The 25,300-nt window shown below is 43.3% G+C and overlaps 2 protein-coding genes across 7 annotated transcripts in view; both read right to left on the reverse strand.

Annotated features, from left to right (window-relative positions):
* Window positions 1-1,699, reverse strand: part of Nmt (N-myristoyl transferase) — a 68,821-nt gene extending 67,122 nt beyond the window's left edge. The window contains exon 1 of one of the 4 annotated variants that reach the window (XM_065438682.2): window positions 1,358-1,699. In XM_065438682.2, coding sequence (XP_065294754.1) covers window positions 1,358-1,524 — 167 coding nt within the window. In that variant the 5' untranslated portion in view covers window positions 1,525-1,699. Of the gene's footprint in view, window positions 1-743; window positions 1,122-1,357 lie in introns of those variants that run through there. The other 3 variants (XM_065438681.2, XM_065438684.2, XM_065438683.2) reach the window with 3 other exon arrangements.
* Window positions 1,700-4,679: 2,980 nt separating this feature from the next.
* On the reverse strand, window positions 4,680-20,698 carry LOC139046656 (uncharacterized). Of its 3 annotated transcripts, none has more exons than XM_070531535.1 (10): window positions 19,794-20,698; window positions 16,534-16,723; window positions 16,254-16,463; window positions 16,099-16,149; window positions 14,213-14,332; window positions 13,860-13,913; window positions 12,942-13,144; window positions 11,412-11,571; window positions 9,936-10,064; window positions 4,680-7,085 (listed from the first exon to the last, which is right to left on the reverse strand). In XM_070531535.1, exons 2-10 carry the CDS (start codon window positions 16,721-16,723, stop codon window positions 7,081-7,083), a joined length of 1,122 nt encoding a protein of 373 aa, XP_070387636.1. In that variant the 5' UTR covers window positions 19,794-20,698; the 3' UTR covers window positions 4,680-7,080. The 3 variants fall into 3 exon arrangements, with proteins under 3 accessions (XP_070387636.1, XP_070387638.1, XP_070387637.1); XM_070531537.1 differs by having other exon boundaries at window positions 14,213-14,308; window positions 19,794-20,696; XM_070531536.1 differs by lacking the exon at window positions 19,794-20,698 and adding an exon at window positions 17,309-19,785.
* Between the last annotated feature and the right edge of the window lie 4,602 nt (window positions 20,699-25,300).

Genomic DNA, 25,300 nt, shown 5'->3' on the forward strand with positions numbered 1-25,300 from the left:
AATTTTGACCCCCTGGGGTTCTTTAACATGCACCCAACGCACGGTATGCAAGTGGTTTTGCCTTCCATTCCCATTGAAATGCGGCCATCGCAGGACCTCTTTTATTCTCAGTAGCAATATACACGCAGGATGCAATGAAACATGCACCAGTTATAACAATACGGGACCTAACAGCAAGTAATGAGCAATATGGGTGGAACTGAAAACCTCATCTGATGAAAGTTGCAATGAAAAACAACTGCTCAGAACACCTAGCCTTCATGAGAGTTACACTACAGCGTTGACTACCCTACCCCTACTCGAATGTGTTGCAAACATTTCTGTTCCACGGACGTAGTGCACTACACCATCTATGTTTGTTGTTTGCACACTGTTCACATTTCAAGCACATACTTTGACGCACAAGGTATGCACTGAAATGATCAAGCCAGTGAAAGCTATATTAACTATGCATATAAAAGACAGATGCATTTTTGCCACGTATGCGGGCATCAAGCTCTCAGTGCGGTTTGATAACATCCCCAACAAGATAGCATCAATGTCCTAGTGCAAGCCCTACTAGCAGGTGAGGCAAATATTACTGCTATTCATTTGACAGAGCTCTTGCTGGTTAGGTTATACACCATTTGTGCTCTACAGATGGAATAATACGCTCATTATTTACATTCAGGAACTGTCTACCAGAACTAAACCTTTACAAAGTTCATAATACACACGAAACACGCCCCCAACCAATGACATACCTCAGAACATATCAGCTCAAGCGCTGTGCGGACGAACCCCGACACAAGACTAGGGGCGGTAGTCATGCGCATCTGCAAGAATCGTAAAGCCAGATAACGATGCAAACAACCGAAGACCCGAGCTCCCGGGGATGCCACGAAGGCTTCGCGATTCAGTATTACAATGAGCTCATATTTTGACGTAGCAATGCTGCTCGCCAACCAGCTCACACGCAAGAGAATAAAGCTTTCCAGTCCAACGGTTAACTGCAACGTTCTGTTTGAAATGAGGTAAAGGGCAGTCGCTCGGAAGGCGATTTCAGCTATGTGTACATGATCCAGCGAACAGTGTCGCGGACGGTATAACCTAATTACGGCCTCGGACGACAAGCAACAGTATTACGGCCAACGGTCTTGCGCACCTAAAAAGGCGCTGTCTCATCCCTAATACCACGACGAGCATACACATGATCCAACCAGATTCCAAGGTGCGCAACACGCCGAAACGCGCGCGACCACGCCGCCAAGAGATGATCAGTCGCAGCGTGCGATGTCGTAGTGCTGCCGACTATTTGCCGCTGGCGATTTGGCGCCCAAAGTTCGTCGAAATCTAGCCTGGCTCTGCACAAGCCCACCTGTTAATGTGTTCGGCGTCTTCACCGACTTCCTCTTTGGCCACTTCCCCGTTGGTCGGCGGACTCGGGGGTTGCTCGCCCTCGCATGACTCGTCGTCTCGGCTGGTGTTCTCCATGGCCTCCCCGTTGCGAGCTCCACCCCGGTCCTCGCTCGGATGAGACAACATGCGAGCGTCTGGTGCGTCCAAAACTATGAGGCTGCTGTCTCGCCAACGGTGGCAACTTTCTCACATCGCAGATCTCAGGCCTCAAGAAGGTAGCCTGCAATGGACCTTCTGGAAACGGGCGCAGCAAAAAACACAGACTATCGATAGCGATTAAACATGGAAGGGCAAGCGCAAAAAGCCGGAGAATTGCGCCACTAACCTCGGTTTCGTACAATATTCACTCAATAGAAACACAAAAAAGCAATCTTTTCACTTTATGCCTAGGTTTTGTATTATAGATGCAGCTTTTCAAATTTTAGTTATATTAAAAGTGCTACATTTTTTGCAGTAAACATATGGTTTCGTTTAACGGGCGACCGCTGTTCAGAAGGTACTTCCCGATTATTCCTGATGCTGTTTCCACGCCCTTTCTGTGCTGTTAGCGAAAATTCTCAATCCAAATGCAATCTAACATAAATATATAGGTACGTTGAGCACAGACATTTCGTACAGATTTCGCGTGGGTGAAGCACAAATATAAATTGAAATCTTTAAATTTACGGTAGGTAGTCCCCTCAAATTCCTCTTATGCTCTCCTTCCCTTCAATGAACTTGGTATGCTGAACGACCAACCTGCAATCTCACAATTAAATCAATAGCCTAGAGGGTTAGGTAATAGAAGATACCAGACGTCTTAATGTTGAGCAGATTTCAATAGCGTGGGTAATTTATTGGCGATATCTAGGCAGCACCCTCCAAATACTGGAGAGTAGACTGTCCAATTGCCGTAAATAGCTAGCGCACTTGCAAAAATACCATGAAGAACATCATATGGCTTGTCAGATATATTGCCGAGGATATGTCGGAAAGAATGTTGCCGCCTCGGTCTCCGACCTCATCTAGCATTGCCGCACATTTGAGGCCTTGAAGCTGCGCCGTATCACACCAAAGTTCGGGAGGTTAGCGAATGTGACAACGGCCGATTTCACGTCTTCATAGAAGCTTTCGACTTCCTAGTCATCATGACTGGATGTAGGGGCGTAGACCTGTACAACCTTCATTTTGTACCTCTTATTAAGTTTCACAACAAGACCTGCCACCCTCTCGTTAATGCTATAGAGTTCCTGTATGTTACCAGCTATATTAATCAGGAATCCGACTCCTAGTTCTCTTCTCTTCGCTAAGCCCCGGTAGCACAGGACGTGCCCGCTTTTGAGCACTGTATATGCTTCTTCTGGCCTCCTAATTTCATTGAGCCCTATTATATCCCATTTACTCCCTCTAATTTCTCCAATAGCACTGCTAGACTCGCCTCACTAGATAACGTTCTAGCGTTAAACGTTGCCAGGCTCATTCCAATGGCGGCCTGTCCGGAGCCAGTGATTCTTACCACCCTCTGCTGCTTCGCAGGTCTGACCGCCGCCGTGGTCAGTTGCTTCGCAGCTGCTGGGGACTGAGGGGGCCGGGGTTTGATTGTTGTGTTCATATAGGAGGTTGTGGCCAAGTACTGCACCAGGGTGGCCAATCCTGCTCTGGTGAGGGAGTGCGTTACCGGTTCTGGTCACCGGGATCAGGCCACACTCCAGGCCTGTTTATGCAATTTTATCAACACGCGGATTTTTTTTTTATCCGGTGAAAAATTGCCGGCACCGGGATTCGAAGCACGGACCTCTTGCACGCGAGGCGGGTGTTCTACCTCTACGCCATCGCTGCCCCTCTTGCATCCATGTCAAGGCATTAAGCCAGCAAAGGTAGCTAGGTTCATATTTATTTTTTCAACCTTGACTTTTATTCACGAGGACACATTGAGCGTCTTTATATTTTTTTGCTCGCGCTACACTACCCGCGGGCTGCCAGAGCCAGCCAGAGCGCATGCGTTTTTCTCGTGTTGCCCCGACCACCGCACGGCGCAGTTCGGTACGCGTTCGGTTTTCTCTGGCCGAGTGGATTTTTGCCTGGAAGAGTTTTAGTCTCTTTCTTGCTAGCAGACAAGAAAAAGTAACAATGGTCGCTCGCCGCCAACAATGTGGGGACCCGGCGGATAGCACCGCGTTCGCTTGAGAGCAGCATCTCCGAAAAGTCTTGTCTAGCCGGTGAAGGATACAAAGCAGTATGCGTATGGTTCTCGGTGGACCAAACGTCTCACGTTTTCTTCGATATTCCTTCGGTAGCCACATTAGGGGCCCAAAGTAGGCATTCGATTGTGGAGATACTTTCCCTTGCGTTTTTTTTTTTTTCATTTTGGTGCCCCCACCTCATAAGAGGAAGAAAAAGGCATTGTTGTGGCACAGCGAATTGACGCGTGGTGAAAGTTCGATTTTGTTACTTCCCAATGGACCACAAATAATCCACAGTACATCCGATGGACGTTTAGCGCCGGACGTTTGGACATCCACCGGATATCCCCACAAATCCAGATTACATACGGCGGATATCTGAGGGACCGTCCCGTGCAAAAAAAAAGGCGTTCAATCGGACGTCCCGTGTATGCCCTTATCGGACATTCGGACATCCGTCGGACCTTAAAAATGGACGTTTTTAAAACTAAATATCCAAACAATGTCCGCTGGATAAAACAATCTGGACATGGACATCCCAGGGACATTTGTGGGATTTTAAATGTGGATATTGATTACAGAAACGTCCACGAGATGTACAGAGGACATCCATGATAAATCCGGGATTTATCCATTGTTCGGTTTTGTTGGGGTGTCACCTTGCTGGTACTGCGGCTTTTTCAATGCTTTAGAAGCTGTGCTATACCTAAGAACCAATGTACCAGTTACAGGGATATGCTGCACTTCCTTTACTGTGAAAATTGCATCCACAAATAATTAAGTGCCGCTAAAGGAACTGGGACCATCTTACTGGTGCAGGTTGCAAAGGTGAAAATGTACGTGGACACAACATCCACGGCAGAAGCACATGTTGCAAACTGGCACGTTCAACATATTTAATGTAAGTTCCATTGGTACACAGGCATCAGAAATGTATATGTGCAGTTTCCAAATGCACAGAATAAGCCAGAATATGCATTATGTATCAACTCCAATAGTCATCAAAGTTGTAGATATTAAGCTGCATGAATGTGAATTCAAATGATGTAATAAGCCTTTTAATAAAACTTGCTCAGCTTTTTAGGATGGCCTAACTGAGGCATAGACTTGCGCATAAACTGCAGAAACATTGGATCTTTATTTAAAAAGCATACTGTAAGAACATGCCTGTGTGCTTGGCACAGCAAAACATAACCTGTGCCTGAACACATTAAAGAAATGCCCATAAGGACCCACAAGAAATTGAAAATCACAAAAGATGCCAGCAGGAGTATATGTTGACATTGACAAGATCAGTACAGGGGCACAGAAGAGAACTAAAGATGCTTCTCGAAGTGACCTTAACACAGAAAAATTCGAATTGTCAACTTAATGCAGTGATGTACATACACTTTATAAAGGAAAAAGACTAGAATAAACTGACTGCATTGGCACCTGAACTGTGATATCGCAAACATAACTAAACAAACAGTACAAGAGAACAAGAAATATCTGGCACAATGACTATGCACACATTTTCTTGCAAGAACGCACATAATGGCATCTTTGCAACAACAGCAATGCACATGATGCAAAAACAAACTGGCTGTTTCATTGGCTCAATGACTAGATGTTAAACTTGCATATAGACTGTGGTAGCACTTCTACCTTGTAAAACTGTAGACGTACCCATCAGACTTCACAGAAAAGTTCTTTTGTACAAAGAACAATGACACTTCACTGGAAGCAACTTACATATGCACGAAAGTGACTAGAATCCTCCCATAATACAAAATATATCATAAAAGTATCTTGCACAAAAGTTCTGTACTAAAACACACTAAGAGCACTTCAATAAAGTGCATCCTTGCTTTTATAAGCAAGATGCTCATAGTGTAGGACACAAATGACCAAAACATTAAAAAAAAGTTGGTCTTGCTAAAAGTATCTTGCACAAAAGTCTATACATATGCGCAACAATAGTCCCACAAGTATGGCTTTACAGCAGCAGCAATATAAAAGGAATCTTCCATGACATAAAAAATATATAAAGTAAAAAGCTCTCACAAGTTATTTTACACAGGCACAATATTGGTCTCACGAAGGGGTAGCTTTGCAGAGGCAGCAACATGCATAATAAAGGCAGAGGTTAGAAAAACCCTCAAGATCCAGTGACAAAAAGTGCTTTGGACAAAGGAAAAATAATAGCACCTTACAAAAGCATGTCTTTGCAATGGAGGCGATTCTCAGACCATCAAGCACACAAAAAGGCAAGAGGGAAAGGCCTGTCCAGCATTTTTTGCAATGAGTGGCTGGCCTTTACTATTTCCAGTAAGGTCCAAGGTTTAGCCCACTGGTAGCATGAACACACCAGCATGTGTTTCCACAATAGTACACCACAGTGACGTTATCACACAATAGGCCAGTATGTGTTCATTTCACAGATAGAGCACGGCAGAACACGACACTAGCATAATGCAACAGGAGCAGCTTGTTTGCTATACTTATGCACAGCATGCTTCAGTGATGCCCGTATATGTCGGGGTCAGTCCAAGCTGCAATTGCAGGATAAAAAAGCTAACATATTTATTTGGTCTTTTGAGGGTTCCTCTGAATTGCCACTAAGGCATGCGTCGCAGTCTTTTCATTCCTTGCGCTCAGAAACAGGAAATGGCTGGGATTCTCACAGCCATGCAAAGAGGACAGATTGTGGACACTTCACAGTAGGGCTACAGTAAGCGTGGGATTTATGCAACAGTGAATGTGCCACTTACGACGGTGGCCTACAGATACAAGCAAAGGATTCAGGATCCTCCTTGCGAGCTAGGTCTCAGGCAGATGAGCAAGACTGCAAAACAGTCAAATTTATTCCTGGCAAGCCAACCGCTTCTGTGCAGAGAAATCTGGGCAACGATCCCACGGAATACACTGCCTTAGCATTTCACACATGCATGTGGTTTTTGCCGCTTGTGCACTGCATTGTGCACGAACCATGCACTGGTGTGTTTATGCTAACAATGGGTGGACATGTAGATGCACATACAGAACAAACAGAAATACTCTGAAATATTGAGGTAAAAAAGATCTTGCGTCTAATGTAAGTATTTCGCACACAAGTTTTGTACAGTAGCAGAATAACAGCATTTCAGAAAACCATGGCTTTGCAATGGTAGCAATTTCACCAATACAGAAGACTGCCATGACATTAAAAAACAAAAACAATAAAAAGTTCTCGCACACAAATTCTGCACAAAACTATATTGATGGAGCCTAGCAAGAGCATGACTTTGCAAGTGATTTGACAATGCAGATGACAGGCAGAATCCTTCCAATGCATGAAAAAAAATTCTGCAATTGCACTGTGCAAAGTTAAAAAAAAAAATCCCTGAGTAGCTGCCTCTAGTCCACGAAACATGCCTTGGCGTAGCCCAGCAGATCCCCTAAGTTCCACCAGATGCACACGCCCACAACCAAGCAGCCTCTGATGCCTGTGCAGTCTTCAGGTCATAGCTGCAGTGCTTTACAATGGAATGGCCTCCACTTATTCTGCATGAAAGTAAAAGAGCAGAATGATAAAAAAATGTGAGGTTTGGGGAAACAAACGAGTACAAGCCTGCTTTGTGGATAATGATCAAGCCATTGCAAAATCAACATCCTGCTCATATGAGTGGCAACCTGAAGGGGCCAGCCATGCTGTAGACAGCTGGTTTTAGCTTTCAAAGCGCACTTTTGCAGTCAAATCAGATGCAAAAATGCAGTGGCACTCATAGGAAACGTGCATGCATACAGCATTATAATGCATCGCACTGGTCTCCCACTCTGTTCTAATCTAGTGTACGTCCCTACATTCACTTCATTCAGGTACACCTGTGCTATGAAGATTGTTACTCATGGGAGAGCTTCCTGTTTATACAGCAGAAGTGGTACCCATATTTAGAGATCAAACCTGCATGCCAAACCTCTGTGGTGCATCATCTAAGCTGCTGTATTCATGTACACTTGGGATAGCAGTTGGCAAGGGCATATTTAAGAAGTATGTTCAACATAATCCCTCTCCCAATCCCTTTTTGATAAACCTGTTAGTGCTGTGAGTGTTCGTCCCACCCACACAGCAAGTTAGGCTTATGTGCTACGAGTATGACTGCAGCATGATCCTAGGTAATACGCAACTATTAGGTCTTTTTCTTTTCATTCTTAATGCAAAAAATGCACAGGCTTGACTTTAATACACCATTTATCACTTCTAACCTAAAATCACAGCTGATGCATGCTGAACTAGAGCTGTCTTTTATGTCAGCTACATTCACGGAAGGCTCCTCTAAAAGCAGAGACTGAACTATGTACACATACATAAATGAAGTACAGACAACAGTAAATTTTTAATTCAGAAAACCAGTTAACTACTAGCAGTGTAGTCATACTGGCCTACATTTAGGCTGCTTTAAAACATCAGTCTTGATCACAATGCAGAAGCTTGAGCTAAGTATTAAACAGTTCCAACTGAGCCATGCAACTCAGTTGGAGAAACCCATGTCCATTTCTAGTGGAAAGCCACTGTGGCCACTATTATGATGTGAATTCATGTTGCTAAGTGGTAACTTAATTTACTTATTTCATTTTCTGAGTTTTTTTCTAAAAGTGCCCAAGAACAGCTATTATGCCTTAATATTGTTGCATTTCTGTTACACAAAGAACACAAAACCAAAAAATAAAACATCTCAAACAACAGCGGTACAAAGTGCAACAAAAAATTGAATTAATCAAATACACGAGCCAGATAATGAGCAAATAGTAGAGCTAATATATCAAGATCACGATGCAAGGCACTTTGTTGTGTTACAAGAGATTGTTATAGCGTTAGAGGTGCAAGAGGAATTCGCATATAAAATGCTAGGATTAAGCAATTTAGGGCGAGGCATGCATAACGTTACAGCTCACAGTAACTGCGGACAGGAGAAGTGTTTGTGAAGTAATCACGGTATTTCCGCCTTATTTGTAGGGGTCTAATATTATACATGCGCAGTACACACTCGTAGGCATAAGATACACGGCGTCCAAGAAATGGATTGTACAGGACACAAATGAAACATCACTGAACACATACAATTTTTGCAACATTAGTCAGTCAAATTAATACAGTTCCATACAACAGAACTAAACTTTAGCTTCGAGCGGACAAACAAAGAATACGAGAGAATAACACAGCTCACATTCGTAAACTCTTTACTCTATTTACTCGCATAATGATCGCACCCCTGAATTTTGTTGTCAAAATTTGATTTTTTTCTTTCCCGTGTAATGATCGCACCCTGAACTTGTCACAGCGATATGTTGTGTGCCAAGTCTAGCTAACGATGATCGCGCTTACCATCTGTCGAATGCTATGTGAACAACTCTTGAAGACATACCAAGTGATCTGCACACACCCAACTTTCTCTTTCTTAACAGATGCCTCATTTCATTCCTTTCATCACTTTCCACACTTCCTTGAAAAAAAAAAAAGCTACAACCAAACTTGTCTCGGCTTTATTATTTGTAGGCTTCATAATGGTTTTGGTCAACAACAACACAAACGGCGCCTTTCGATTCTTCTCGTATGCACTCGTAGGCACGCAACAAATCGAGAGTAGCAACAATAGTGGTCACGTTTGCACTGATACGTTAGAAGTGTACCCTATTAATACACCGACGCTCGTAACGCAGCTAAGATATTCGCCCACCCTTAGCAGAAACGTGCCGTATTAGGATAGCAGTGAAGACAAATGCTGCAGTTTCCACAGCGTGCCCGCCATGTGTTTCTATGTCACTGGCAGCTAAGCGTGCCCCTCTCTGTTTCTGTCCTCTCAAATTGGACATGGCTACGCTACTGTCGCAAACTTGCCGATATTAACGATATTATTCATTACTGATACGGAAGAAACTGTTTCAATGCACGTTAATGTACTCACAAGAAGAAAAATAATCCCGTTCAGCTTCCTCCGCCGGCCACCATTTTTGTTTTGATGTCCCGAACTGACAGCAGCAGCTGCCTGCTTGTCATCCCGCAGCAAATGCGGGATGAAAAAAAGAATTCTTTTCGTGGGAAATTTAACCTGAATTGCACCCCTGAATTTGCATAAATTTTTTTGACAAAAAAGTGCGATCATTATACAAGTACGGTCATCTTTGATATAAGGCCTAACTTTCTGTAGAATGCATTAACGATGCTTGAAGCATGTTCTTCGAAAGTTAGCCGGAAGTCAACCAACATTTTTTAATCACGCTTACAACTCGCTCTTCTCTAAGGAATGTTATCAAGTGAATATTCGGATAGTAAAGGGTACATTCTGCGATTAAAGAAATCAACATGCGGCACCGCCTCTCAAGCTGCTGAAAATCAGTGGGGTAAAAGCATACCTTGAGGCAGGCAGACCTCAGCGCTTGGCTTCTTATGGCTACCGGCCCTTTCTGGAGCATGCCTTAGCCACGATTTGATGGTGTCTTCAATATCGTTAGTGCTGCCTTCTGTCATCCGTCTTGCAGCAACTGAAATAAGAAAGTTCCCACTAATGGTGAGAATAGCAAATATACCTTGGGATGTTAAGATGAAGCTTTACTTCACTAAGGTATCGTATGCGCCTTGTACGTCCCATTGTTTTTTTGTGTGTCCATGTCCTTTATGCACAACTGTACATACGAAGCTATAGCTCGGGCCCAACTCTAATGCTGTGAAGAAACACCTATGAAGCAGCACCTAGACTGTTTTGTATGGGATTTATTGAATTTGCGAGAGAAAATTAAGGTCTAGTCACTGCTGGAAGCAAAATTTTGATTTAGGGTGTAATTTTTTACAAAGATTTAAAAAAAGCTTTACAAATATATAACTCTGCATCAGACATATCGCATTTCAGTAAATTTTATTTTACATAGATCACCTAAAGCAGACAAAGTTGAGGGAGAAATTTGCAGCAGCTTACATGAACTTGTTAGAATGTCTACACGGGTTTTGGAAATGTCCTATTCACTAATAGGTAGTATATTTGAGATCGATGTGAAATGTAACAATTTTGTCTGATTTAGGCGTACCGTTAGGTCCAGCTTACAGAATTGCAATAAAATGAATTGCTGAGATACAGTTATGAACTTCACAGTTTAGTTCAAATTTTGTAAAATTTAGGATTCTTGTAAAACATTTGACGCCATGAATTTAACTTTTTCCTTTAAAGGTGACTTCATGAATTTCATTGCAGTGACTGCGAGAAAAATGATTTCTGCTTTTCCATGTAGTTAGATAGCAGCACCCGAGCGAAAGCTTCCCTTTAAGAAAAATGCATAAAAAGAACAAAACACATAAAAGGCAGACTTCACTGTGTAAGAAATGGAACTTGAAAAGCTCTAATGAAATCCCAACAAGCAACGCTGGTGATATCTTTTAGACTTACTGACAACTATAGACTAGGTAGCAAAATAGAGAGCAGAATGCAACTAATCCTTACTAAAATACCTCATGCTAGACACTATATTATTTTCATCAGCCACCACCAGGTGATCGACAACACACCCAAAAGCTATCATTACAATAGCTCAGTGCACTGGAATAAAAGGACTTGTGTGGCAGCAAAGGTGATTGCTCAACACCACCAGCCTTCGCTAACATCGTGTCCACTCATATGAATCGCTTCCCAGTAGCCAGCGATATACGAGGACCTGGTGCAGCAGCAGTGCTGCTGTAGATGACCCAAAGCCACACTGCGCTTGGTGTGTACTATATTGAACTGTTTGCACTAAACCAAGGTGTAATAAAAGGCTTAATAGCTGTCTATCGAAAGCATAAATTAAGTTCATCCTAGTGCTCGTACTCATTAAAAGATATAAAGAGAAGTTTCAACTCACCAATAATTGCAGCTGTAGTCTTCAGACTAGAGAAACTAAGTTTCCCCTTTCGGCCAACCCACGAAAAAAGTGTGGCCAGGTCATCATGAAGGGTGTACGCAAGAATACGCTTTGTCGCTGCACTGGCATTCCTCCCTCCAAGGTCTGTGAACTCGTGAACCTGCAAAAAACAGATTTCGAGTAAATGTGTGCGATCACAGAAAATGAAAACTAAATGTATGGCTATACCAGTTGGAAAACGCCTGCTGCATGGCATCGTTGGCAAACATGTTCACAAAAGAAGCTGTCATGCAGCACTCTCATGCCATAGAAACAGCAAGTCTTAGTGTTATTTTCTTCAGCATACAGCAACTCCAAGCAAAGAGACCTATAAGAAGTTACGTATTCATTAACATGGCCTTGTGGTGCAGAAGACTAGGTGTGTCTTCTTTGCACTCTGCCAAGAATAGCTGCTGAAACCATTCCACTGCACAATCAGGCTATTACACAACTACCACAGTGGCAGAGACTGGTCAGCGGCTTCCTGTTTGCTACTTTCCACTAATGTAGCCACATTTCTATGCAGAGCATTATGCATATGCATCAGCTCACACCTAATCAACAATACCATGCCATAGGTAGGATGACACAGTTGATGCAGCTAAGCGACATGTCAGGGCTTAAGGTCTGCATATTCCCCAAGCAATTTTCAAGAAAAATTGCCAATTGGAAGATGCAACTCTAAAGACACAGGGGTAAAAAATAACTAAATTCTGGAGTGTTATGTGCCAAAACCACGATGATTATATGGCACACCGTAGTGGGGGACTCCAGGTTAATTTTGACCATCTGGGGTCCTTTAATGTGCACCTAGCATAAGGTACATGAATGTTTTTGCACTTCTTCCCCTTTGAAACCACCTGGATAAGGTCAATCAGACCACCTGTGATCAGTTCACTGTGTAGCTGTGTTCCAAGACATCAGCTTTACAGAGTAGATGGTAGAATAGTGCAATGAAGAATACCAGCGCTGTAATGGAGGGGTGTGACAGATTTTAATTTCAGATATGTAGAGATGTTCTTCCTTTGCTGGTAGAAATTTTAGCATTCCAACAAAGCAATAGCTCATAATTATGAATTCAAGTGTATCTAAGCTCAGAAGTTGCTGGAAGATATTTGTAAAATGCAACCTTGCCAGTAAGTATTTTGTGCATTGGGCTTATCTCAAGTAGGGTTTATGTTGGCGCATACTGTCGTGCATACTTTAAGTCATTCAGCATACATTAGTCGTAACTGCAAATGGTTTTCAGTACAGACACAGAAATCTCATTCTTAAGCATACATTCGGCAATTGCAGCATGCATTGTCCCTGTGCAAGTTATGTTCGCAAGATTATTTCTGTACACTAACCTCATATACACTGACCTGTTTCATGCAACAGCATGCAGTTGTAACTACAAGCAACAGGGGCGTACACCACTGAATATATATCTTTTTTTTTTGCATTCAAGTGCTCTCTATTGTCTATGCTAAATTCAGGAAAACTACGTACCAAACTCGCAGTCTTCTCTTTGTCCAGGCTTTCATCAAAAGCCATAAAATCTTCCAAGCTGCGGAAGGGGCACTCGATGAGTGGATCAGTTCCACCAAGAGGCTGCTTTGCATACATGTTGCACAACTTCTCAAGCAAATCCCCATGGTGTTGTTGCGTAAAACGTACGATGTTGAGCAGTCGGAGCACATGCTTCTTGAAGCCTTCAAACACAAAAGGAAGGAAATGTGGCAGTCAGGAACCAAACCAGGTAGGCATTTCATAGGCCATTTTTTTTCTCATCACAGATTACAGGCAATTATTTTTGCAAGGTATGTTGGAATGTAAGAGTGTCTTTGATTAGTACACTTTAGGTAAAGAAATGCCCTTTCATAAAAACATTTTGATGTGCTACTAAAATATCAGACAATTTTCTAACTGCTAGCAATTTATTCTGAAACAAAGAACATTGCATTGTCCTAGAAACTGGCAGCTTCTCACACATCAGCAATACAAAATAAGGCACAATCAAGTTGCAACATATAACGAATTTATAATGCTTTGCACCATGCCTGCTACATTGAACCTAATGAGACAGATGCACCCTTCCTTTGAATGGCTTGAGGCCATGGAACAACATAGATTTGAAACAGGGGTCTCAATAAATAGCCTCTTTACAACAGTCTGAACACGCACACATTGCCTTTGAAGCTTTTGTGACTGCAGGTATGCGCTACTACACGAACTTCAGAGCAAGACTCAAAACAAAACAACAACAAAACAACAACAAAACAGTGTTCATGCAATGGGCGTTTAGGCACACAGTGAAAAAAAACTGCGTATTTGCAAGTTTATGTAAGTAATGCCATCACACGTTAAAGTACATTCACAACTTAAAAAAATTTTGTAGTGAAGTATTATAGTACAATGAAAGCTTACTATTGTTTGAAAGTTCGTCAGGGGAACCTGAGGGTACACAAGTCCGTTGGTCACCTGCACAGTAAAGAATAGTGAGCATTTAATGCATGCTTGTACTTTGCACTAATATCAAAGGCTGTCACATTGTGGGACCCCAGCCCATTTAACATTCTACCAGAACTGCTCATCTCCAGGTTGTCGCTAGCAGCTGCAAAGTGCATTCCAGTTGTGAAGTTAGGAACAAGCCACAGATACATCTTAGAAACTTTTTTGGCTTACATACACATGAAGTTAAACATATGACAGAACTGCCACATTAAAAATTATAGCCCTTCACTGAAAAAAAAGTAAAAGCAAGATTTATCAAAACTCACTGTGTGAGCTAGAGCCACCTGCAGTGTATGATCTGGAGCCATCTGCACTGTGTGAACTAGGGCCACCTGCACCACCTTGCGGCATGTCATTCACATCTGCAGAGAGTGATTGCAGTGAACCTGTGAATGCATAGCTATAGTGAACATATGTCATGTTATTGATACACATATATGGTAGACATTCCATAGGATGCTCCAAAATGCAAGAGTGCTAAGCAAATGATTGCAGTTGCAGTCTGCATTTTGTTTACATGTTCAATATCATAGGTTGGCATACCAACTCATCAGTGCATTGACTTGCATTCTCTGTGGTCACTTTACAGGCATGATGTAAAGTTTTAGTGAGTTCACAATTTGCTTGCAACACACCATGGACATTTCAATTTTATAAACTCATTTCTTTCTTTTCATGGTGTTTTATGTCCCAAAGCTACATACCATCTATCAAAGGCACTGAAGTATGTTTTCTGAACTTGGGCCACCTAGGGTCCTGTAATGTGCACCCAATGCGCAATGCATGTGTTTATGCATCCCGCTCCAAATCATATTGCAGCTCAAAATTGAGCCTGCAACCTCATGCCCAGAACAGTTTCTTTTTTACATTCTAAAGGTGTAATTTCACACCTGCGCATAGCTATGCAAATCGCTCCTCTAATACATCAAGACAGTTTGCAAATGAATTGTAAGAAGGTAACCTCAAGCTTTAGCATTAAAACATTCAATGTACATAATAAATAATGAAGCAAGTCAGCTAACTATATGACATGACCCATTATCCAATTCAAAACTAAATCATGCTGGTTTATCAACATAGCTGCCAAGAGCCTACTTCTCACTTGAACAGAAGTTTAACACCCTAACAGCATAAACTGAAATTCAAACAGGAAATAACTGGCCAGAACGCTTGCTTTACATTGCTATATAGATGTGTCATGTACAATGACTTGCAAGTCTGTTTATGAGCAAACAGTAGCCACAAGTGTACGTTCTTTAATGCGGGTGAACCTGGAAATGAAAAAATGGCTGTGGCTTAGGTAAGGTTAAGCCCAGGATGCGAAGCATACTAGCCTTTATTTTAGTTGTTGAACCACTGTTTAGCCTGGTGAACTGCTGTTGCTTGGCTATATTTGGTTCGGCTAGACGAAGAAACAACTCATGCATTACTTCTTCGCCTTCAAGAGTGGAACGCGACAGCGTTCCCGTCGACCCGCCAAGGGGTGTAAGACAATGGGCTACAGGGCAGCGACTACGCGCCCCGCATTGGACGCGGTGAGCGTCGAGCAAAGCAGCGTTCGGCGCGGCAACGAAATGTGCGCCTGAGCAAGAGACGCACGCCTTAGAAACAGCGCGTTTCTAAGGCAACACCGCATTCACTAGAGGCGCTTTTGTACCGCTTTGAAGCGTTGTACTCGTGGCTCAGTGGTAGCGTCTCCGTCCCACACTCCGGAGACCCTGGTTCGATTCCCACCCAGCCCGTCTTGCAAGAGTTGAGCCAAAGCCACTTCTCCTCTGTCGTGACGTCACGGTGTCACGTGATTTCATGGTCACCGCCGCGCCTGAGGAGCTGGGTTGAGCCCTCGTAATATGCTTCGCATAATAATACACTGCTGTCACAAGTGCTTAGGTTTGAATTTATGCCAAAAGTAGACGTTAGGTGGCCATGCAAAATGAAACACAAACCAAAATCAACAAGGAAACGTATGACCATTCCTTGATTTGTCAGCCCGTATGTCGAAGCCCTCACAGGTGACAAGAACAATTCAATTAATGGCTTATATTACACAATGGGGAAGCACTTTATTCTTTGTGGATTAGGAAGCTCAAGCTAAAATAGATTTGCACTGTATTACCATTGAGGCACTATCTATAAAATGTCAGTCACATACCTTCAGACTCTTCACAGCTGTCTTGCTGCACTGCAGAAGCAGAAGAGAGGCCTGGGAAATAATAACTCACCAGTAAGCAAAATATATTAAATTTACTTTTTAACTGCTAAGTGTCAGGATACCATAAGTAGTAGAAACAAGTATTTTGAATTCACCTAGTGGGAAGTTGCTTGGTGGAGCTGGAATTTGCTTGCTGGAGCTTTGCTTGGCCTTCTTGGGTGGCGGTGGTGTGTCAGGCTCATCCGAGTCAGACCACTGAGCTGGTGGCCTCCTTGTCCTTCTTCCTTGAGACATTTCCGATCCTGTGCCCAGGTCTGATGTATACTGGCTGTCATTAAGTTTGGCCCTTGCTTGTTCATATGTTGCTAAAACAAAAGTTCAACATTCAACTGATTTGTATAGAACAAAAAAGGCTTTTATGTACACGATACATACCAAATACCCCTTTCACTGCTACGCTGTAGCACTTCCAGAAGGTGTCTGGTGGTACAGATTTCTTTACTAAGGATGTCACTCTGTTGCCTTTGAGGTTGTCGGGCCACGCACACTTGTCACCCTCCACCCAGGTCACTGGCACCACCTCCACCTGTTTGTCCTCAACGAACTCAGCGATCACATAAGCCATCTGAAAAATGAAGCGTCAGAAGTATTCAGTGGTGGCGAAACAAGGGAAGCCTCTGCCTGGAACCAGTGAAAAAGCATTTTCCCAAGGGACTTGCCTTCACCATAATGACATGTCTTCTTTAAATGTTGGCTGCAGCCAAGGACAGCCGTTTTACTAAAGTTCAAGTATTTCAAGCCCTTTGGCTAGTTTGAATGTCGGCTGTAATAAGCCACATTATGGATCGTTGCACCTATGGACCAACTATCCCAGCAGCAAGTTGTGATGGGAGCGGTATGTGTCACCAAGCCATTTAATCTTAGTGCCAGTCAAAGGCCATTCCCAATGAAATCCGATTATCCTTGCCCAACATGATCTGGCTCTCCATCCTATGCCTGCGAATTTTCTAGTGGCATCCTACTACTTTGTCGAAGTGTCCTACCCTTGGCACTCATTTTGCTACTCTTATAGACCAGCTATCTGCGCCAAGCATTAATCAGCCACCAGGCTCAAGACCACAAACCACATATGACAGGCATTTGTCATGAACAGCCAATAAATAACCTTGAAAATAAAGGCATAACATGGCAGCATTCTGCCAATACTAACCTGTGGAAATATGGTTGAGCAGAATAGGACTGTGCGATGAACTGCCCTACAGTGAGTGTGCACGGGTTAATTGCAGGATTATTTGAGGCTTATTTCTTTCATTGCTCACTGTTACCCTCCTTTTCACTGCATGTTTCACAAATAACTAAACGTTACGTAAGGTAAGCCACTAAGGGCTGCAAAAACTTCAGGATTATTAAACTGCACTACACCAACCTCTATAAATATGCAGATATTATTTGAAGTTTCTGCGAATGCTAGCTAAATCTAGGCCTTTAAATTGTGTGAAGCTCTGGAATAACCAGAAACTTTCCATTCAGTGGCAGCTTCACCATTTTTTGGAGGTTGTGCAGGGACCAAGGCTTCAGGCCCGATAGCCCTGATACAACATAAATGCCCATTCTGGAAGACTCAAAGGGTAAAGAATAGAAATCTTCCTTGATGAGAAACTCTTGGCCAATTATGCATGGCTGCTTAGACCCTCTGATATAGGCTATGTTTTTTGCCAGAACAACATGGCCATCCTGTGCAAAGCAGTTGTCTCTTTTAGACAATGCAATTGTATATGCATCCCATGACAGCCTTTCATATTCAGGAGGGCAGCATTCCGGCAGCAGTTCTCCTCGACTGTGAGGACGGCTAAAATGTACAGGAATTTCATCCCATGTCTGTCTGCGTGTCCAAGACTGGCTCTCTACCATCCTGTTGCGCAGCTGCTCCAAGGGTTTTCCATGCTTGCGCAACTGCCTCTTGAGCACCTGCATGTTGTTCTCAAATGGGAAGGCACTGAAGGAGTCTAGCTCTCCATGTATTTTAACATCAGAAGCAAGATGTATGAGGCTGTGCACGTTGAAAGAAACATGCTCGTCACCATACAATTCGCGGAAATGTGAAACAAAGCATCTCAAGAGCTCATCGGCATAACCAGCATGCTCACGACACAGCTCCTTGTTTGCAAGTATAGATAACGACGCATGGAGCAGCAAAAAGTGCTGGTATAGATCATCTCGAAGGCAGAACTTGAGAAGCAACGGGCCTGTGTAGAATACAAAAAGTCGGAACTCAACCGCCTTCCAGCGGTCGAGCTCATCGAGTCCGCGTGGCCTACGGGGAAATTCACTAGGGATGTGAGGATTTAGCAGCTTGCTCTTCTCATTGAATGTGTGCCTATCCAGAGGTCCCAAACGAACCCGCAGTGGTCCAGAAATCCACAACTGGAGCAATTTCCGCATGACACCCAGTAATGCAAGATGCATGTAATCAAGTGGGAGGTCATTTACAATGTCAATGGGCAGGTCCAACAGGCAAGATTCTCCCTTGTGATGTTCAACATCATGCTGCTCCCTGAAACTCTCATCCGTTCGTAACGGACAGTCCATGTCGCAAAATACTACTTTTCCATTGATGTAAGATCCCTCGACTGTACACTTTGCGCAACCACTGTACCCTCCATGGCCTTTTGTCATAGTAACGAAAGCTCGCGCTGGAGCATCACAGATGACCGAGGCAACTGTCACCTGAACAGTGTCGCCATTGATATTCACACCTTGCACAAGCAAAGTTTGCAGCTCTCGAACAAAAGGCCTCAGGAAATCATTAGACGAGGATGGCTTAGACTGTCCAGCAAACGCACCCACAACAAATGGGGGCACATTGCCGCAACCACGGGGTAAGCACTGTATGGGCCACAGTTGCATTTTGGAGCTCTTTGACAGGGGGAGGCCATCTACATTAAATGAGAGTGGAATTACAGCTGGCAGCTTTTCTACATGAGACAATGAACGCTGAAGACCCACAGCAAGTCCGAAATGACAATACTTTCCTGGCGCCAAAGCACAAATGGGAAATTCATCCAGGTTTTTTCGAGGGGTCTGCATAAGTGTACGACCATCCTCCGGTAACTGATGAAGTCCCCCCTGTGTCCTTAGCGTCTTCAGCAAAGCTGTTAACGCCCTTCTTTTGATACCATATTCGTTTGCCCATTCACGCAAGGAATCCTGCAGTCCGTCATGTACGCTTGTGCGCTCTTCACTATCACTTTCACTACTACCAGACTCAAGATTGACTTCTGCCCACTGTTCCCTGTCATCTGCGTCTACGGACGTGAGGTCTTCGTAACAATGCTCTTCAAATCCCGCGATTGAGCGATTTAAGTTTTCTAAGCTGTTCCCACCGCTGTCACGTGGTGCTTCGAGAGGTTGAACAAATGCTATTTGCTCCGAGTCATGCCGGCTACTTTCACAACCCCCCTGAACTCCTTCTTTCGCAAAAACATTAATAACTTTCCTTGTCTCCCTGCTTGCCTTCTCGCAAGCACGCCTGTCGGGTGGTCGCGACATTCCGTAGGAAGCGAGAACAAAGCAGTTTCACTTGTACGCAATAGGCTTACTAACAATAGCCCTAACCGCACTTTGTGAAGAGAGTCGGTACAACCCGCGCAGAAACTGGCCCTCGGATCACACGCACGGAACAAAAGATCTCTCACCGCGTTTCCAAAGTGCAAGGTCGCAGTGCGTCACTTGAAAGGCGCGCGAGAAAGGCACCTGCATTCAATAATATAAAACGCGCCACGGCACCCGCAGAAGCCAGCGAATCGGCGCGCACGTTTAGTGACGGGGCACGAATGGGGCACGTTCGTCGCTTTTCACACACATTGATGACTATGACGATTGAAGGTGCATATTACAAAAGAGTAACGTAAACTACTGAAACCGAAATGCCACAAAGCCTATTAAATATTCAAAATACCTTCAAAAAATTTTAGTAGTTTGAGCAGAATACAAATGCGCATAATTCATGTTGCTGAAATAGAATGAAAAACAGTTCTAGTACGACGGTACGGCTTGGTGAATAGAACAGGAACATCGGTTTTGTTAACAATACAAACATTCATTTGCTCAGAACAGAACAGAATAAACGCGTGGACTATAGCATACTATTTTTTATAGAATGATGCCCTTGTACTCCACACTGTGGACGGTGCGCGAGGCCGCACATGAAGGTAAAAATCCGCACGCAAGTGCTAGGTCAGATTTTCTTTAGCCCGTGTTCAAAGTCCGGGTTCTTAAATAAAAAATTAGTGAATCAGCGAATTTCGTCTTTTCCCGAGTGTTCTACCTAGGAGATTAATATTATGGCGGCGGTATATATATATAGCTCGATTTGGGAGATATAAATATTGAATTAAATCATCGTAACCATCGCCTGTAGCTTCGCATCTGTGCATGCTTATGTCCAGGGCATAAATCAATGGACGTTGCAAGGCATTCCTAGGCGGACATCCGGGGGACGTACACCGCTGGTCAATCCATAAACAAACATCCTCTGGACGTCCACCGTATCAAAGTATGCGGACATTATGTTACGTCCCAAGAACTAGGTCCCCTGTTCGTACCACGGATATTGTTTTCCGGACGTGGACGTTCGGATCTAAATCGGATATCCACTGGATATCTGTGGTCCATTGGGATATTATCAGGGAGGTCATTCCAGAGACGGATGGCACGTGGTAGTGCCGATGAATTAAATGCATTTGTTTTACCGTATATGCGCATGAAACTGAACTGATTATGTAATCTGCGTGAAAAAGAGTGGGGTATTTGTAGTTGCAACCGGTTTCGTTTATTAGTGTAAATATATTTCTGGAATAAGCACAGAAGAGCGATGTTGCGGCGGATATCTAATGGCGGCAACAGTAGGTCTAGTTTAATTTTTGTAATGCTCGAGTTTATACTGTAGTTACGCGATATGAACCGGGCTGCTCTGTTTTGTATCATTTCCGTCATATTTATCAGGTAATTTTGATGAGGGGACCAAATTGGGGAGGCGAATTCTAACTGTGGCAAAATTAATGTTTGGACAGCGAGTTTTCGAATGTTTGGCGGGGCATTTCGCAAATTGCGTCGTAGATAGCCCAGAGAACGTGATGCTTTGGCACATGTAGAAGTGATGTGTGGGGCCCATGAAAGATTCTCTGTAAGAACAACACCAAGGTACTTATATGATGAAGTGTGAGAAAGCATAGTGTTATTAAGATGATACGAATATTTAGAATTTACACATTTTCGGCTGAAGCACATCACCTCGCACTTTGTAAAGTTTAGTGTCATGAGCCATTTGTTACACCAGTTAGCGATAAGGTTAAGATCTGCTTGAAGTTTCAAGTGATCGTCAGTCGTGTGAATAGGACGGTAGATTATACAGTCATCGGCAAAAAGGCGCATGCAGGAAGTAATCTGGGTGGGTAAGTCGTTAATGTAGATTAAGAAGAGTAAGGGGCCGAGCACGCTGCCTTGTGGCACACCAGAGCTAACAGAAGAAGGCGGGGAAGAGAAATTGTTAACAACAGTAAACTGTTCTCGAAAAGAAAGAAAATTACGAATCCAGGATAATGTTAAAGAATCAAGTCGTAAGGCAGATAATTTAGAAATTAGGCGACAGTGGGGCACTCGGTCAAAAGCTTTAGAAAAGTCCAGAAAGATACAGTCAGTTTGAAGGTTGCAGTCCATGTTAAAGTGCAAGTCAGTCGTTAGTTCGAACAATTGTGTGTCACAAGAAAATCCCTTCCTAAAACCATGCTGATTAGAAAAAAAGAAATTGTGAGCTTCTAGGTGGCTGTACACGTGGGAAGTGATTATGTGCTCGAGCATTTTACAACATATGCAGGTTAAAGATATGGGCCGATAGTTGTCAGGTGTATGAACATCTCCAGATTTGTGAATTGGTATTATTTTTCCTATTAACCAATCGGTGGGTAACTTTCCAGATGCTAGGGATTGTTGAAAAATATGGCATAAGATCTTGCTTGAGGCAGCGATGGTGTTCTTTAAAATCTTAGAATTAATGTTGTCAATACCGGCGGAAGTAGATATTTTGAGGTTACTAATGAGTAATGTAACGCCTTCAACAGTGATATCGATTGGTTCCATGTATGCGGCATCAAGCTCAGGAAAAGTTGGAACATTGGAAACGTCCTCCTGAGTGAAAACAGATGAAAAAAACGTGTTGAATACGGTGGGGCAATCGGCGCTAGAAATAGGTATGTTTTCTGTTCCGTGCAAAGTTATGGTGTTAGTATCTCTTGTCGGGGATATGGTTTGCCAAAATTTTTTAGGATTGGAAGTTAGCAGCGATGGTAGGTCTTGAGAGTAATATTTATCTTTGGCGGAAGATATCGCTGAGCAGTAATTGTTTAAACTGTCTTTGTATGCCTGCCAAGCCTCAGCAGTGCGTACGCGTTTAGCCCTGTTATAAGAACGCTTCTTTCTATTCTTTAGCTTGCGAAGAGACTTGTTGAACCAAGGGCTGGATTTGTCGTTAGTTATGGAGATTATCGGGACGTAATGGTCTACTAATGCTGTTAATTTGTCCCTGAAGAGCACCCAGTTGTCGTTTACGGATCGACAATGAAATGAAGGTAGTAGCACTTGGCAAAAAAATTCTTCTAGTTGGGAGTTAATCTCATCGTAATTTGCTCTGTTATAATCGCGAATTTGTTTAGTTGTTGTGCCAGACACGGGCTTCGGGATGCTAACAGCTAGTTGGATGAGGTTATGATCACTAAAGCCGCTCATATTTGAAATGGAAGTAATGGTGTCAGGAGCGTTTGTGAAAACCAAGCCCAAGATATTGGAAGAGCGTGTAGGGGCCTTCACTATTTGGAACAGGTTAAAGTCTAACGTTAGATTGATTAGTTCCAGAGACGCGTGACATGAAGATGACATATGTTCCCAGTCGATAAGCGGAAAATTGAAATCACCAAGAAGATAAACGTGGTTGGATGGACACAGCTGGAGCGCTTTAGTGACTTTAAATGGTGCCATTGGAGCACTATCTTCTCCACACCTTTCATATTCACTCGGACAGCCTTCTCTGCCTTGTTTCCTTACACCCGTTAGAGCTGGACACCCCCACCTTACGTAAGAAGTGCGTCCTACACTATGGCCACTGCTGGTAGCCCACGTCGACCACATCAATATACATATACATCCGGACAGATGGACTCATCACCGAGGACTCGGCTAAACTCGGGCTAAGAGTCGTTCAGATTTAAAGCTTGGTCGCTCAAGGGGAAAAGGAAAGTATTTTCAGCTGGGTAATGCCGGCTGTAATCGACAGCTACAGTCCATACTGTGCATGTTCGAGCAATGCAATGTATTGAACCAATTCCACGTTGCGAAGCTGTGCAGAAGGAGCCTTAATTATTTTGCTGATGACGCGTCGCGTCCAAGCTTTTGCTCGCGACTGTGCGCATGTTTATTTTCAGGGCCGTTGATCGACCACGTCACAGCGAATGCGTGGACTCTCGTCGGATCACCGATACCCAACAATGCCGGGATCAGTCGTTCGTTGGGAGGGAGGCCACCTACAGAGATTTAGAAACGCGCTATATATATATAGACGGCTTGCACTGACGTCATCCTATGCGCCATGTTTGTGAACCGGCACGGTGAAAAAGCTGTCCGTGACGTCACGTGCAATCTATCTATAGATTCAGGAACACGGTCTGCCGGTTGGTTTCTCCCTTTGTCACGGGAAAGGCGTAAAAAGCCTCATGTGATAGCCAGTACACGGAATGATCGTTTTTAAGTTATACGGAATTTTTAAAGGTCGCCTGTGGCAGACAACATAATTCTTGTCCTTTTGGTTATCCGAAGAGTCGAACATAACTAGCACCAGAATAAATCAAAGCTCATATTCAATCTAATTAAAAAGCACTAATTAACTTCCTAATTATTTACTTTGCGGCACATATTGCAATTTACGAATTGTAGACGCTAGGTTGCAGTACGTATCCGCTTGAAATGAATCTCCCCAATGGGCATTCGAACTCCTCTGGACGTCTACTGGACTACCACTTCTGGATATCTTGGTCATCCATAGGACGTCCGCAGATCGCCTAAGGGCGTACGGCGGACATCCACAGGACTAGCAGGCGCATACTAATTGGCAGTCCGAGGGGTGTCCCGTGGATGTCTAGAACGGATATACGGATGTTCCTCGGACGCAAGAATTTGTTTAGGTTTTCATTGATTAATGTCCGTCAGGCATCCGTACGACGAACTGTGGACCATTAAGGGATGTCTGCAGGTTGTTCATTTTTATTTAAATGGGCTGAATAGCACAGTTAGCGTAAACATTGGCTTCGTGTAGAATCTGTGCTGCAAAGATGATGCAGTATACTGACATGCACCAATGAAAATACAACTTGCACCCATGGAACAAAGATTCCAAAGCAAGCTAAGTTTACATAAAATGGACAATCACTTTCACAGAAATTTTTATTCATTTCCATTACAAAAACTCATGGAGAGCCGGTATAGTGATGCAAGTGTAACAAGTACTCAAACACAGAACTGGTCACGAGACAATTGATATACTGCAAACCTGTAACATTCAGAGAAAGAATATGTGACAGTCCTGCATTATAATAAAAGCCAACAACTTAGCACAAACTAAGACAAAGTCTGCAGGTGACAGCTTTTACAGCAGTACATTAAAATTTCCAGCCCCCAAGGGCTACAAGAGTGAGATGTGATCACATAATATAAGAGTGTTTACTAAGCACCACTATCGGTAGTATATCTTTAGAAACATCAAGGTGGGCAGGGCCAGGTGTAGCACTCAGGGTACTTCAAAAGCATGGTACACTTCTTTCACTATAGTACGATTATTCTTCACCTTAACATCAGGGAGCATGAGAAAAAAGCTCAGAATGCCACATGCTATACGAGACAGCAACAGAGCGCAGGCATTCACTGTTTCATTAGCGTGAATGAGGAGTCTTGAGGTGAGGCTCCTATCCCCGAAAAAAAAGTTGGCGATCAGTACGCTATCGCGTTTCACTACATTCAGTAATGAGTATACAAGGAACATAAAGGTATTAGCAATCCTCACACCTAAAATATCACACAGCTGAGACATAAATTATCTGGACTGCGCCTTTTTTTTCATATTCTAGCAATACCTTGGAAACGGCAAATGATCCCTCCT

Source organism: Dermacentor albipictus, chromosome 1, assembly GCF_038994185.2.
Source record: "Dermacentor albipictus isolate Rhodes 1998 colony chromosome 1, USDA_Dalb.pri_finalv2, whole genome shotgun sequence".
NCBI classification, from domain to species: domain Eukaryota; kingdom Metazoa; phylum Arthropoda; class Arachnida; order Ixodida; family Ixodidae; genus Dermacentor; species Dermacentor albipictus.